At 40.8% G+C, this 12,891-nt stretch overlaps 2 protein-coding genes across 2 annotated transcripts; both read left to right on the top strand.

Moving 5' to 3' along the window:
• Positions 1–2,614: 2,614 nt before the first annotated feature.
• Positions 2,615–4,482, top strand: LOC133845047 (uncharacterized). Its single transcript, XM_062279383.1, has one exon. It carries the CDS (start codon positions 2,615–2,617, stop codon positions 4,343–4,345), a length of 1,731 nt encoding a protein of 576 aa, XP_062135367.1. The 3' UTR covers positions 4,346–4,482.
• Positions 4,483–5,156: 674 nt separating this feature from the next.
• On the top strand, positions 5,157–7,066 carry LOC133845050 (uncharacterized). The gene is made up of 2 exons (XM_062279386.1): positions 5,157–6,909; positions 6,963–7,066. The coding sequence occupies exons 1-2, from the start codon at positions 5,157–5,159 to the stop codon at positions 7,064–7,066; spliced, it is 1,857 nt and encodes a 618-aa protein (XP_062135370.1).
• Positions 7,067–12,891: the final 5,825 nt, after the last annotated feature.

Raw genomic sequence — 12,891 nt, forward strand, 5'->3', positions numbered from 1 at the left:
AGCTGCTGCCTCTTTTCGTAGCAGGTTCACTTCTGACTGGCGCTGCATCTTGCACTCAGTGGTTCTTTTGGGATCTCTTTTATTATCTAAATCATTATTAGTTTGACCTTCAGCCCGAGGTGTTTCGGGGCGTCTTGTAAGCCGCTTCAATTGCTTTTGCTTATCTTATTAATTATGCTCTCCACGTATGCTCCACAAACGCAAGTGAAAATTTTGACTACTGTGCGTGTGACTCACTTCTAGGGAATGGCATTGCCAGAGATGCATACTCGAGAGGCAGATACAAGAGGCAGATAAATGCATGAAAATCTATTATAACAATGGTTACATTTTTATTATTATGTTGATTCTTGTGCCCATTTCAAATCAATAAGAAGTTAAAATTATAAATCTTCTTAACGCTTGTGATTAACGAAGTGTAAGTCTTGTAAGTGGCATTGCGACAACGAAAGAAAGTTGCCGAAGGCATACTACAAGTATTGAACCAAATACCGCAAAATTGAAAATTGAAGATGATTATCACAAACAGTATATAGTATATATAGAACATATATAATAATATATTTATAGATATATTATAAACTACGAACTATGTTCAGAGGACTTAACATTTCTAAGATATTCTTGAGTCATAAACAGTTTTCCACATTAAACTCAAATTTGATATTTAATTTGTTTTATTTTTCTACAGCAAATGTGAGCTAAATCGACTGAGCCTTAGTATTTCATTTACATGATACCATGCAGGATAATTCAAGCGTTTTTTGCTCTTTTAATTACAATTTCCTGCCATCAAAAAAAAATAACCAATGTAAATTATTGTAATTCAAGGTAAATGTCAAGTTCGCGGCTGACACATCGGAGATGAGTGTGCTCGCTTACCGTTACAGGACTTGATGCTAATTGTTATGATTAATACGAGAGTACAAGATTGTTAACCCAAGTCAATGGCACGTTCAAGATCTGTGGTGCAGTGACCCACTAAACTGCCTGCCAATGAGACGTATTCACTGAGTACACTGAGTCATCGCAGTAATTACCCCATCGCGATGTCTGTCTGTCTGTCCGTTTGGCTAACTGGCATGAGCATTCGCACATTCCCACATGTTGTCCAAAAATTCTGCACGCCTATTAGCGGTTAGCGGTTGATTCGTTAACCCTTCTCAAAAGCCATAAGCAGGCAGTCAGCGGGCATAACATGCGCTTAACATGGCTCCTAACATAACCAGCACTGTGAGTAGTTAAGCATTACAGTGCCTGACAACCGTTAATCAGGCGCCACAAATCAGACAGCACAGCGCAGCGCTAACTGCGACAGCGACACCGCAACATCGCCAATGGGTTAATTGTTTTAAAGCAGCGCAGAGCGATTAACTGTTCCCCTTTTGCTCTTCACTTGTCGCTACCGCTCACACACTTGACTATGCTTTCTGATTGGTCGCATTACCAGAGCGCCAGCGAGAATGAGAAAGCTATAGAGGGCTCGTCTATTTTTAGTTGTGTTCGCTGCCGTTAAGAAAAAAATGGCGCCACTGTGCGCTGTCACTATCGCATAGCATTTGGCGCATGGCAATGCGATGGTATTTTCCATGGGGGCTCTCCAAATAACTTTTCCATTGTCTAAGCGCGAGACGAAATGCGAAAATATTGACACGATCTGAACGCCTCGTTCGCTGTATATGAGAGGGCGATGAGGAGCGTGTATGTGTTATAACAGTTGAACCCAATCTAATCGTATTATTGTTGGCATTGTGCTTTTGCATAGGCATGAAAATTGTTAAGCTAAATATAAACACAATGATTAAATAAGTACGAGTTCAAGTACAATGCATAGATAGAACAGGATGCGGATGCGTAGGTGGCTGACTTGACTAGGTGACTGGGTGGCTGAGTGGCTGGCGAGTGAGTGTTAATTGCCTGCGAGTTAATCAGGTGGAATGGAATATTTATGAGTTGAACGAATCATCTGCTATTGCTAATTTCAAGCTCCTAATGCGCAAATAATCGATTGACAAATGAATAGATTGCTAGTAAACAACAAACAATACAACTTAGATTGACCCAGTCTTTTGAATTACTAATTGAAAAGCGAATCAATAATGATTTTCGAGCCTTTTTACTATCAACAGTGTGATATACTTGAAAAGGTGCAGCTTGTACTTTGCTACCAGCTTTAATTTAAAGATTGTGTGTGAAACTTGTTATGTTAACTGACTGTCTGGCTGTTAGATCATTAAACCCCTAGCCCAAACGGTAAGAGCTAGGAGGCTAAGAGTTTTCATAGCCTGGCTGCTAAGATCTAATATGTAAAAGCAAAAGCGTGAGGATTTTAATACTGTGTTGCTGCTATGATTTACAATTCTTGTAATTGCTCATATCACATGTAAGACCTAGGAGGTTAAGATCAAATGGTTGAAATTCATGATTATTTTGAAATGAAACTTTTGCTAGAATGATGTGAGATAACTTGGAGGCTAGGATGTTTACGTAGTATGGATGCTAAGATTGCGATTCCAAGAATTCCAACTACAAGTGGTTCTCAGCCAGGATTTTGTTGATAGGGAACCTTAAGTTGATATATCGTTTAGAGTACATCCCGTCATGTCTTTTACAGATGACTTATAGAACTTGTTTATCGATTGTGCTGCTGTTCTGCCTGATTGGCAGCAGCTCTGCAGCTGAGGACTTGCTGCAAGTAGTTGCTCAGCTGAATGCACGGCTTCAATTTACCACAAATGTCATCTACAACCCACAGCAGAGAGAACTTAGTCATCTGCAACGACTACAACCCGTTGGCCAACTGATCATCAGCTCACTGGGTGAGTTTGGATTTAATGGAACCGAACTAAAGTATTTCATTGAAGAAAGAGTACTGTTTGTACTCATCGTTGAGGATCCTTTTGGGCCACTGGAGCTGCTCCAAAAGCTCCATCTGCACTTTGACGAAGCTGACTTTCTGCTTGTGATCGAGCGCTTGGAATTGGATGGAATTTGGCTACAGTTTGTTTACGATGCCTGGCAATTGGGCTACATCAAGCTGCTGTTCTTGCATTCCACATTGCTGTACGAGAATCAGTTGTTTCCCGAGCTGAAGCTCAAGCCAACCACTGTTGAGCGATATGCTGTGACACGTGGACGACTCCTCAATCTTCATGGCTATGAAACGCGGGTGGCCGTCTACTCGAATCCACCGCGATCTTTGCTCTATAAGGACGAATGGGGCAATCAGGTCTACGGTGGATATTATATGCGCTTCATTCGACAATTTCTTCGCTATATGAATGCCACCTTTGTGCCAATCCAAACGCCCAGCTACTCGGCTGGTCACTGCAAGCAGGCATTGCAAGCGGGGCGAGTGGATCTCTGTGCTGATGCACTTGCTCAGGAAACGACAAAGACGTTCGCCGTGTCGAGGCCCATTCGATTGGCTTATGCCAATATTATGGTGCCCAGTGCTAAGCCCCTTGGATCGTATCGCTATTTGGTGGCTCCCTTTCACTCGACTGTCTGGATTTGCTTGATTGTCTATGTTGGCTTCATCGTCTGCTTCATGAGCTGGATCCACTGGCAGCAGCAGCATCGTTGGCTCTTCAGTAAGTTTCTGCTGGAAGCGATCAGCTCATTGCTGCTCGCTGGATTCGCACTGAAGGATCTGCATGGCAGGGAGCGTTACATTCTGTTTTTGGTGCTCTTCATGGCCGGATTTGTCTACTCCACATTCTATTTGGGTTACTTGAAGAGCATTCTGACCACCGAGGTCTTTGAGCAGCAAATCAACTGTCTGGAGCAGCTGATTGAGGCTAACATCACGCTGATGATCGACGAATACGATCGCAATCTGAGCCACAGATACAATTTGCCCGACATACTCTGGCAGATCGTCAAAGTGGTACCCGACGAGACGCTTAAAAAGCATCGCAATAGCTTTGACCAGGAATACGCCTACATGTTGTTCAGCGATCGCATGGACCTATACGACTATGCGCAGAAGTATCTGCGGCATCCCCGCATCCGTCACATACCCATCAACATATTCTATCTGTTTGCCGGCTTTCCCATGCGCGAGACCTGGTTCCTCAAGCACCATTTGAGCGAGGCTTGGGCGAATGCCTTTGCCAGCGGACTCGTGCAGAAGCTGGCTCTGGATGCCGACCACGAGACGATGACATCAAGCGTGGGCTTCCTTGAATTCCTCATCACCGAGTACTATGAGGCGCAACCACTTGGTCTCGATTATTTCGTCATGCCGGCCATGTCGCTGGCCCTTGGCTATGGGCTCGCCTTCCTCGCTTTTGTCATCGAGTTGACGGCCTGGCGCACTGCCTCCGCCGTCCCTTGGCGTTGATTGATTGATGGATGGGAATAGATTGATGTAGTGCTGTAGCAAGTTCTCTCTCGCACTTGGCACTTTTTAAGTAGTCTTTGGCTTTTGTGTTCTTTGGTAGTTTGCGCTGGTAATGCAACAATCTTGTTACACCGAGAGAAATCATCCAGGATCTTATGGAAATCGTATAAGCATGTCAGTCTTAGTACAATACAATAAATAGAACAGTATTATTATATTTAAGAATATAACTTTTTTATTAGCCAAAACTAGTATGGTTGATCTTCAAAACATTAACTTAATAATTTCGAATAATTCATTCATTTAAGAGCAATAAAATATCTAAGGGAATATTACAATACATTAAATTAACAATATAAGAAAATATTAAAACACATTAGCACTGGAAATTGTCTGGTTGACCTTAGGAACTTTCAATAAATGATCACAAATATATATATTAAATGCGCTTTAGGAAGTTTTGTTTATATCCTCTTTATCTTTTTAAATTCATATACAAATAGAATCCTTGTTTTTATCCAATAAAATAATTAATGCAGTATTACTAAAAATAAAATAATTATATTTCTGAATTAAACCTGTTTCTGGGATTCATTTAAATTTTTGTTTTTTTACTAGGAATATAGGAAATTTCTATAGAAGATGGTTTTTTAGCTATCCAATCATCCTTCCCGATTTCCTTCGCCATTATTTCTTCTTTCCTTATTCCCCGATTCAAGCACAGTTGAGAGAGCACCAAATAAACCTCACGCATATTACATATGTTTTATTTCTGCAGCTTAACTACAAAGAAACTCAATTTGCGACAAACATGGCAAGGTTAATCGTACTATTCTCTCTGCTAATTCCTGTTGTTCAGCTTCTCATAGTCTCGAACTTTAGTCAACTAACCCTGAGTATAGAATCACTTAGTCGAGGTCTCGAGAGCAAGACCAATATTATTTACACTGAGGACAAGCAACCCCTTGACATCTATGCCCAGATTAGTCAAACCCTCAAGCACAATCCGAGCATATTGCTCAGTCAAAATGTCACTCAACTGATCAGTAGCACTATTAATCCTACCAAACCGCTTTTGATGATCCTACTTCAACTTGATCCAAACAAAACCCTGCAGATATTTGAGCTGTTCCCGGTTGAAATGCAGAGAGCAGACTTCCTTATAGTAGGGTCTGCCAATGCTGCTAGCTGGCTGAATTTGCTATCGACCCTTTGGCAACTGGGATACCCCAATGTGCTAATCTTCAACAGCAGTCAATCAACCACTGCAAGTGATCAACTCTTTACTAGCGATTCATTTCCCAATCAACGATTGCAGTCAAGCAGCATTGATCACTATCTCTGGGCCCGTCGTCATTGGTTCGATAATCTCCGTGGTTGGAAGGTGAGAGTGGGACTGTACAACAATCCACCCAGGACATTGGTATTTCCAGAACATGACCTATATGGGGGCTATGCGCTGTTGATGCTTAAGGAATTTTTGTGTCATAGAAACGCCCAGTTTGTGCCGAAGCTGACGACAAACTTTACGGTTTATTCTCCCACGGACTGTTTACAGATGTTGCGTAGCAACCACTGCGAGCTGTGTGGCGATCTCTTTGCCTACAACACTAACTACAGCTTTACGGATAGCTACATGTACTTGTATGCCAACATTCTGATTCCCAATGCAAAGCCCAAGTCCAAGAACTTTTACATATCGGCGCCAATGCAGCTAAAGACTTGGCTCCTTGTAATCATTTATGTGCTACTGATCTCCGGATTCATCAGCTTTATTGTTTGGCTACAACGTGGACGTTTTGAGTTTGGGAAACAATTGTTGCAGATCCTGGGCAGCTTAATCTCAGGCAGCTTACAACTAAGAGAAATACAGGGCAGAATTCATTATATTTTGTTCATCGTAATTGCACTGGGAGGCTTGATATGCTCCACCTACTATCTGGCGTTTCTCAAGACCATTCTGTCGACGGGTTTGTATGAGCCCCAGATAAATAACTTTGAGGAATTGGTTAGGCAGAATATCAGCTTCATTGTTGGCGACTACGACAAGACGGTGCTCAAGTCCTACGACTTTCCCGATATTCTCTGGAACATCACGCGTGTGGTTCCCTACGATTTTATAACGAAGCATCGCCGCGTCTTTGATCCCAACTACGCATATTTGGCCCACAGCGATCGCCTGCTGCTCTTCAGTTTCCAGCAGCAATACATGATGAAGCCACGCATGCGTCCTCTGCCCATCGATATCATGCACTCCCTGCCCGGCTTCCCCATGCGACGAGAGTGGCTGCTTAAGTTCAAGCTCAGCGAGGCGCTGCTCAACTGCTTTAACAGTGGCCTAATGCAGAAACTGGCTGCCGACACCAATCGACAGACGATACACATCGGCTACCTAAGCTTGATGCCTTCGGAACGGTACGAAACCCAACCTCTGGCATTGGACTACTTTGCAATGCCACTGAAAATCTTGTGCTCGGGTCTTGGCTTGGCTTTTATCTGCTTTCTGTGTGAGTTACTCTGGCAATGCGTTAAGCAGAAGATTAAGAATCGTTCTAGAACAACTGGTAAGTTGAATATATATTCGTTAAACTTATGCACTATTTAATGTCCACTTTAGACGACATATACGACGAACATATACCCACTACCCGGTACCCGCAAACGAACGTGACTATATTGTCTCGCCTGATCACCCTGATCAAGAATATATATTCCTTATGAGGCCGGAAATGCCTGTCCCTTTAACGGGTATGAAAACCGGGCTCTCGTGTAAATACAGCGAGTGGCGATGAAAGCCTTAGGCTGACCGATGGAAATAAAACGCATTCTTTTGTGTGACTTACCTCGAGCAAATATCTCGTCTATGTAAGGGTCACATTATTTGGCATTTTTTAGTACTTTAGTGTTGACAAAAAATATAGTTTAAGGAGTGTGAACTTATGAAGTGACACACTTTTCCATCACTTAAAATGTCCCACATAAAATGTGCATGTCTGAATTGGGTTTGGAGAAACACCAGATGGTGTATCTGTCGAGACATTTTAGTTTCATTTGTTTGTCAGCTATCCCCTGAAAAATTGAAATATAATCTTATTTTAGTTAGTATTACTTATATGAATTCATTGCCAAACACATAATTTAAATTTAGCTAGCATTTTTTGAACGATTTCTGACAACCAAGTCATAAACATAAACAACAACTCATTCTTCGGCTTTACCTCAAAACTTGAGCTGTCCTTTTGCGAGTCGTCTCGACGGGTGAAACCACAATACCATAAACAGCAAATAAATATTACCCGAAAACACCCTCGACGAAAGACGAAAGCACTTTGACAGCCGACCAAAATAAATAGCTCTTGAGATATTTCCAAAACATTTGCCAGCTAAGAAGACCGTAACAATTTTCGTGCACAGAGCTTCTTGCCCCTTGCCACCGCGTGTTGCGGCTAAGCGCCTGCAAATATGCAACGCAAATGATAACACAAAAACATGCCAAGGGGTGGCAACCTCATCCTCACCATTTGGGGTCTCTGCTGACTTGCACAAATATTTGCGGAGCAGAAATGGAAGATAAAGCAACATCAAAAATTACTTTAAACATTACAGTATGAGGGAAAGGGAATTGCAATCCAAGGGTTTTCTGTGTGTGGGCGTCCAACAACTGTCCAACATTTTTGGGCAATGGGCACTGGGCGTGTCCCTTCACAGACATTTTAAAGTTCAATGACTTGTCATGGATGTGGGACAGTTCTATTCAATTTTTTCTATTTTTGGTGTGACGCTGTGGCGCCATGAAGTATGCAACAGAAATGTGGCGACAATAAAGTTTATGCGCGGCGCCAGTCACAAAAAGAAAAGCAACGAGAAAAGAAAAGTACGTTATAGCCCTGACAATACATTTGCGTGGGCGCAGTCAGAGATTATGGCTCATCAGTCTAAATCTCAACCTCACTCCAAAGCCACAGGCGACACACTTTTCATGCTTGCTGCATGTGGCTGCGACTGGGTTACGCCCACCCAGAAGGCCACTAAGTATCCAATCTGTCCCTTGGAATTGAGTCACGTGCGTGCCTGGCATCAATATTGGTTGCCCCGTTGCTGCAGTTGCATCGACTGTTGACGCGGCAACAGATAAATAAAAATAAAAAATAAATATCTCGCCCTTCTGGGCGCTTAATTGCTGATTTCGTGTTTTCAACGCGGCTTAAATCGATTTCGTGTGCCATTTAACTGCCCACGATTGTCACAAGTGGCATGCCCCGGACTCAGACTTCGCTTTCGACTTCGACACAGTCACAGTCGCATTCACAGGCTCAGCCTCGGGATATGTCCAGCCAGATTGCCATCGACTTTAAAGTAAACATTTGTTTTTATTCTCTTCTTTTTTCGGGCGGCTTTTAATTAAGATCGTGTATGGCGATAAGCCAATCTCATTCGGTAGAAAGGGCGGATCGATATCCAATCGGAATTTCTGATTCCCTGTGTTACTATGTTTTAAGTGCTGCAGCTGCTCAAATGCGTGCTTCACTCTTGGGCTGCAATTGAGAAGTCCCTTCAAAATAAATGAGTTTTCAATTGCAATTTTAGTTTTAATTCCACAAAACTCTAATGCTAATTCAGTTTGAATTTAAGTATTGCCAAACTAACATAAATTCACAAACCACACTTTCACCATTCAATTTTAACTCCATGTCGTCTGACATTTAATGATCAGAAAGCGCTTAAAGCGACATTCAGCTTCCAGTCTAGCAATTGCGGGACTGTCCAAAGGGCACTTTTAAATAGCAGATATACCTTAGCCCTCTCCATGAGAACTTTTAACAATAGGGGGGATTATCCGATGCAGTCAGCTGTTGCAGATTGAATGCACAGTCAAAGGGTCACACACAATGCTCAATGCGGATATCACATGCCGCAGGCTGGACACACATGCGTGGCACAAAGGGAACACGCCCCAAAGGCAAAGGCACAAGGCAGCGAGCAACGTATTGATTCATGATTGACTGCGCAGAATGATACGCCACAGAGCCAGAGGGGTAAAAGGAGTTTACTCGATTGTTGCTCGCAACTCCCAGCTAATTGCATTCTCTATCTGTGTGTGATTGTGTTTGTGTTTGTGTGTGGCAGCAACTGAAGTGTAGCACGTATTTGGGCGCTAAACGGCAACCTGGTTTGCGGGCAGTTTGCGACTGTGAATGCTATTATTTAAATCAATGCTCTTGACTTGCCTTAAAAGCTGCCTCCATATGAGGTAGAAATTTATGTGGCATGCCTAATTGTCGGCAGCGAACTTCAAAGTGGTCTGCAAAGTGTTCGTTCGCTCCACGATTCGTGCCTCGATCTCTTTGCACCTTGGCCATGGAATGCAATTATCGCGCTCCAACTTATGCTAAGATAAATGACCCCCTCCTCATGGCCACAGTCACAGCTATAGCCTCCGCCTGTAGCACACGAAATTGGCCACACTTTCCAGTCCATAAAGCTAAAATATATTTATATATCCATGCAAGCGCATGTGGCAAAGACGCACACGCAGCTGACAATTGGCAATTTTTGGTTGATTTTGCAATTTATGACTACTCGCATAAACGAGGGTCGAGTGACGAGGGACGCGAGTTGAGGAAAGCTGCAGTCGGCGGCATGACCAAAAGACCAGAAGACCCATATATCGAGAAAATCTTGCTCTCTCTTTCCCATCAGCTTCGTCCTATTTGGCAATTTATTTGTTCATGTGGCTTAAATAAATAGACAAACAACTGAACCACATTAAGTGTAGATTGTACATAAGTAATTTAAGAATTAAGAAAGTTAGACAAAGTCTCCAATAACAATATAATTTATAATAAAAAATAATTCCTCGCTTACAAAGCTCTTTTATCTTTTACTTTCAGCTCAACTAACCCATGCCTGAAGATGTGTCTTGCTTTTATGAACTGAATATTGCAGTCCAAATTATTTGAAAAGCATAACTGTTAATTTCATAATGTCTATTCTATATGTCTTATAATTTATTGAATACAATAAATTAACTCTACATATGTTATATATTCTTATTATTTTATTTTCTTAGAAACTAATGCCATATAACTCAAGTTTGAGGACAAACTCAATAATTGCAATCTTTTTCATACATATAAATGTCTACCGTATGTCAGACTGAATTTCATCGAAAGTACTGCCTCGATCACAAGAAGAATTTGTGAAAAATAATACACACATATCAACTTCAGATAATTATTGTTAATTGCCGCGAAACTGGCTTAGTTTTGGGACGTTTTCTTTTCTGCTAAATGGCATTGGCAATTGGCAAGAGTCTCGACAGGCATTTACCTGATGTCTTTGGGTCAGTCTGTTGCTAAATATAACCCAATACAAAAATTATACAAAAAAGAAATACAATGAGTGGAGACGAGACGAGAAGCAAACGAACTGCTACCCAATTAAGCGCAACAAACAACTTCACGCCACATGCCCAGTGTCCCATGCCACATGCCACACGAGGCGTTTATCAGGGCAGTCCGATCAGATCCTCAGATCCAACATCAACTCGATAACATTGCTGCCGGTTTCTCCATCTCTGTCTCTCTCTTTCTCTCTTTTACCTTTCCTTCTCTCTGCTCAGTCCTCACATCTTCAGCTCTCCTCGGATCGCGAATCCATTGTAATGGCCAGCGATTTGTCGCTGTCGAAGGACCTGTGGCCATACACAACAATTGGCGATCGCGGCGAGATAAGATCGAAGTCTGATAAACGGCGACAACGAACCCAAGGAGAAACGGCGACAGCAGCCACATTTATGCTAATAAGTTGACATTTGACCACCATGACGAAATAATCGAAACGATCAGGTGCCATCTACATAAATGACAGCATCTATACAATGGGCAGCATACTGAACACTAACCAAAAATCATGCGAACATCATTCGATTTCGTTCCCTAGAAACATTTCAAATAATAATTGCAATTTTATAGCTGTCGCATCAAAATCATGAAATTAACGATTTATTTATGGATAAAGATTACCAAAAAAAAACTGAAGAACTAAGTAACATAAGTTATTTTTTCAACGTTAATTGTAATATAAAAAATATAAAAGATGTATTTTATTTTTTTGCATTCCAGCCGAAAATAAATATTCCTATATGTATATATCAAAGATAAAACTAGTTTATATTACTTAATAGCTCTAGATTACGAAAAGATCTGAGAACCGTGTGCAAACTACAATTTTCGGTTTAATTAATGCATGTTTCTGGAAAAGAAACCATAATCATATCAGTCGCCGACCCATTTGAAGAACTTATCGATTTCTGATTACAATCAACTATAAATCGCCATATCCAAAAAGTTATGCTAATCTTATCGCAACTCGTGTTAGCAATAATTCTTGCCTTTGTCTAACATCTTTAATATATATCATGCCCATAATACATACATATATCTATGAATGTGCTAATATATTGGATGGCTATCAAAATATGCAATCGATTGAGATCTAATATTCAGAGTAATTGCTTTGTGAGGTTAATAAAGATATTAATTTTTTATTTAATTATGATAAGATTTTTAAAGCTTAATAAAGATACTACCCGCTACCATAGGGTAGAAGGGTATTATACTTTTGTGCCGGCAGGAAATGTATGTAACCGACAGAAGGAGGCATCTCCGACCCTATAAAGTATATATATTCTTGATCAGCGTTAACAACCTAGATGATCTACCTACGTCCATCCGTTTGTATGAACCTCTAAATCTCAGAGGCTATAAGAGGTAGAGATATAATTTCAGCATTTGCAATATTTGCAAGAAGATGAAGATTGTTTCAAATTTTTGCCACGCCCACGTCCTTTCCGTCAAATCGACAAAAATAGAATACCATGTGTAATTTCATAGCTAGTGTCTTGGAACATACAATAATATCTATAGTTTTTATGATTCCTGAAAGTTTGGTTGCAATCAGATAAAAAATGTCGAAGATATAGAAAAAAATGTTGTTTGGGGAAATCGCCTACTTACTATAGATCTCAGTTTATTTGGCTTCAGACTCGCTAGGAGACTACTACCAGCTAGACCGTTGAGGCGATTGAAGCGTCAAGGGTTCGCCAAAACGTTCACCCAATAGTGAACTTCTCAGAAACACCTTAAACTAATATGAGGTTTGGCCCAAACATAACCATTTCTTGTACCTGTGTTGTTATAGTACTATTTTGTTCTTGCTGTACTGGTTCGATACTTAAATAAAGAAGATAATTAAAAAAGTTTATTTGGCTGAAAGTCTGGTATATTTTTCACTTTATGGTATATTTCGAATGTAATAGTGTATAAATGTACCTTACATATATTTTGGTTTATTTTGAGTAGTATTGCGGTATATTAATTTGGCATATTTCAAAAATAATAGTGTAATCTTTTTCTTTTATTCAAAATGGGTAGCGGGTATTTCACAGTCGAGTATACTCGACTGAAGCTTTCTTACTTGTTTAAATATGATATGAATTTCAAATAGGTAATAGAATATGCGTCCTCACGCATATAAATAGACGA

This window comes from Drosophila sulfurigaster, chromosome 3 (assembly GCF_023558435.1).
Source record: "Drosophila sulfurigaster albostrigata strain 15112-1811.04 chromosome 3, ASM2355843v2, whole genome shotgun sequence".
In the NCBI taxonomy this organism is placed as follows: domain Eukaryota; kingdom Metazoa; phylum Arthropoda; class Insecta; order Diptera; family Drosophilidae; genus Drosophila; species Drosophila sulfurigaster.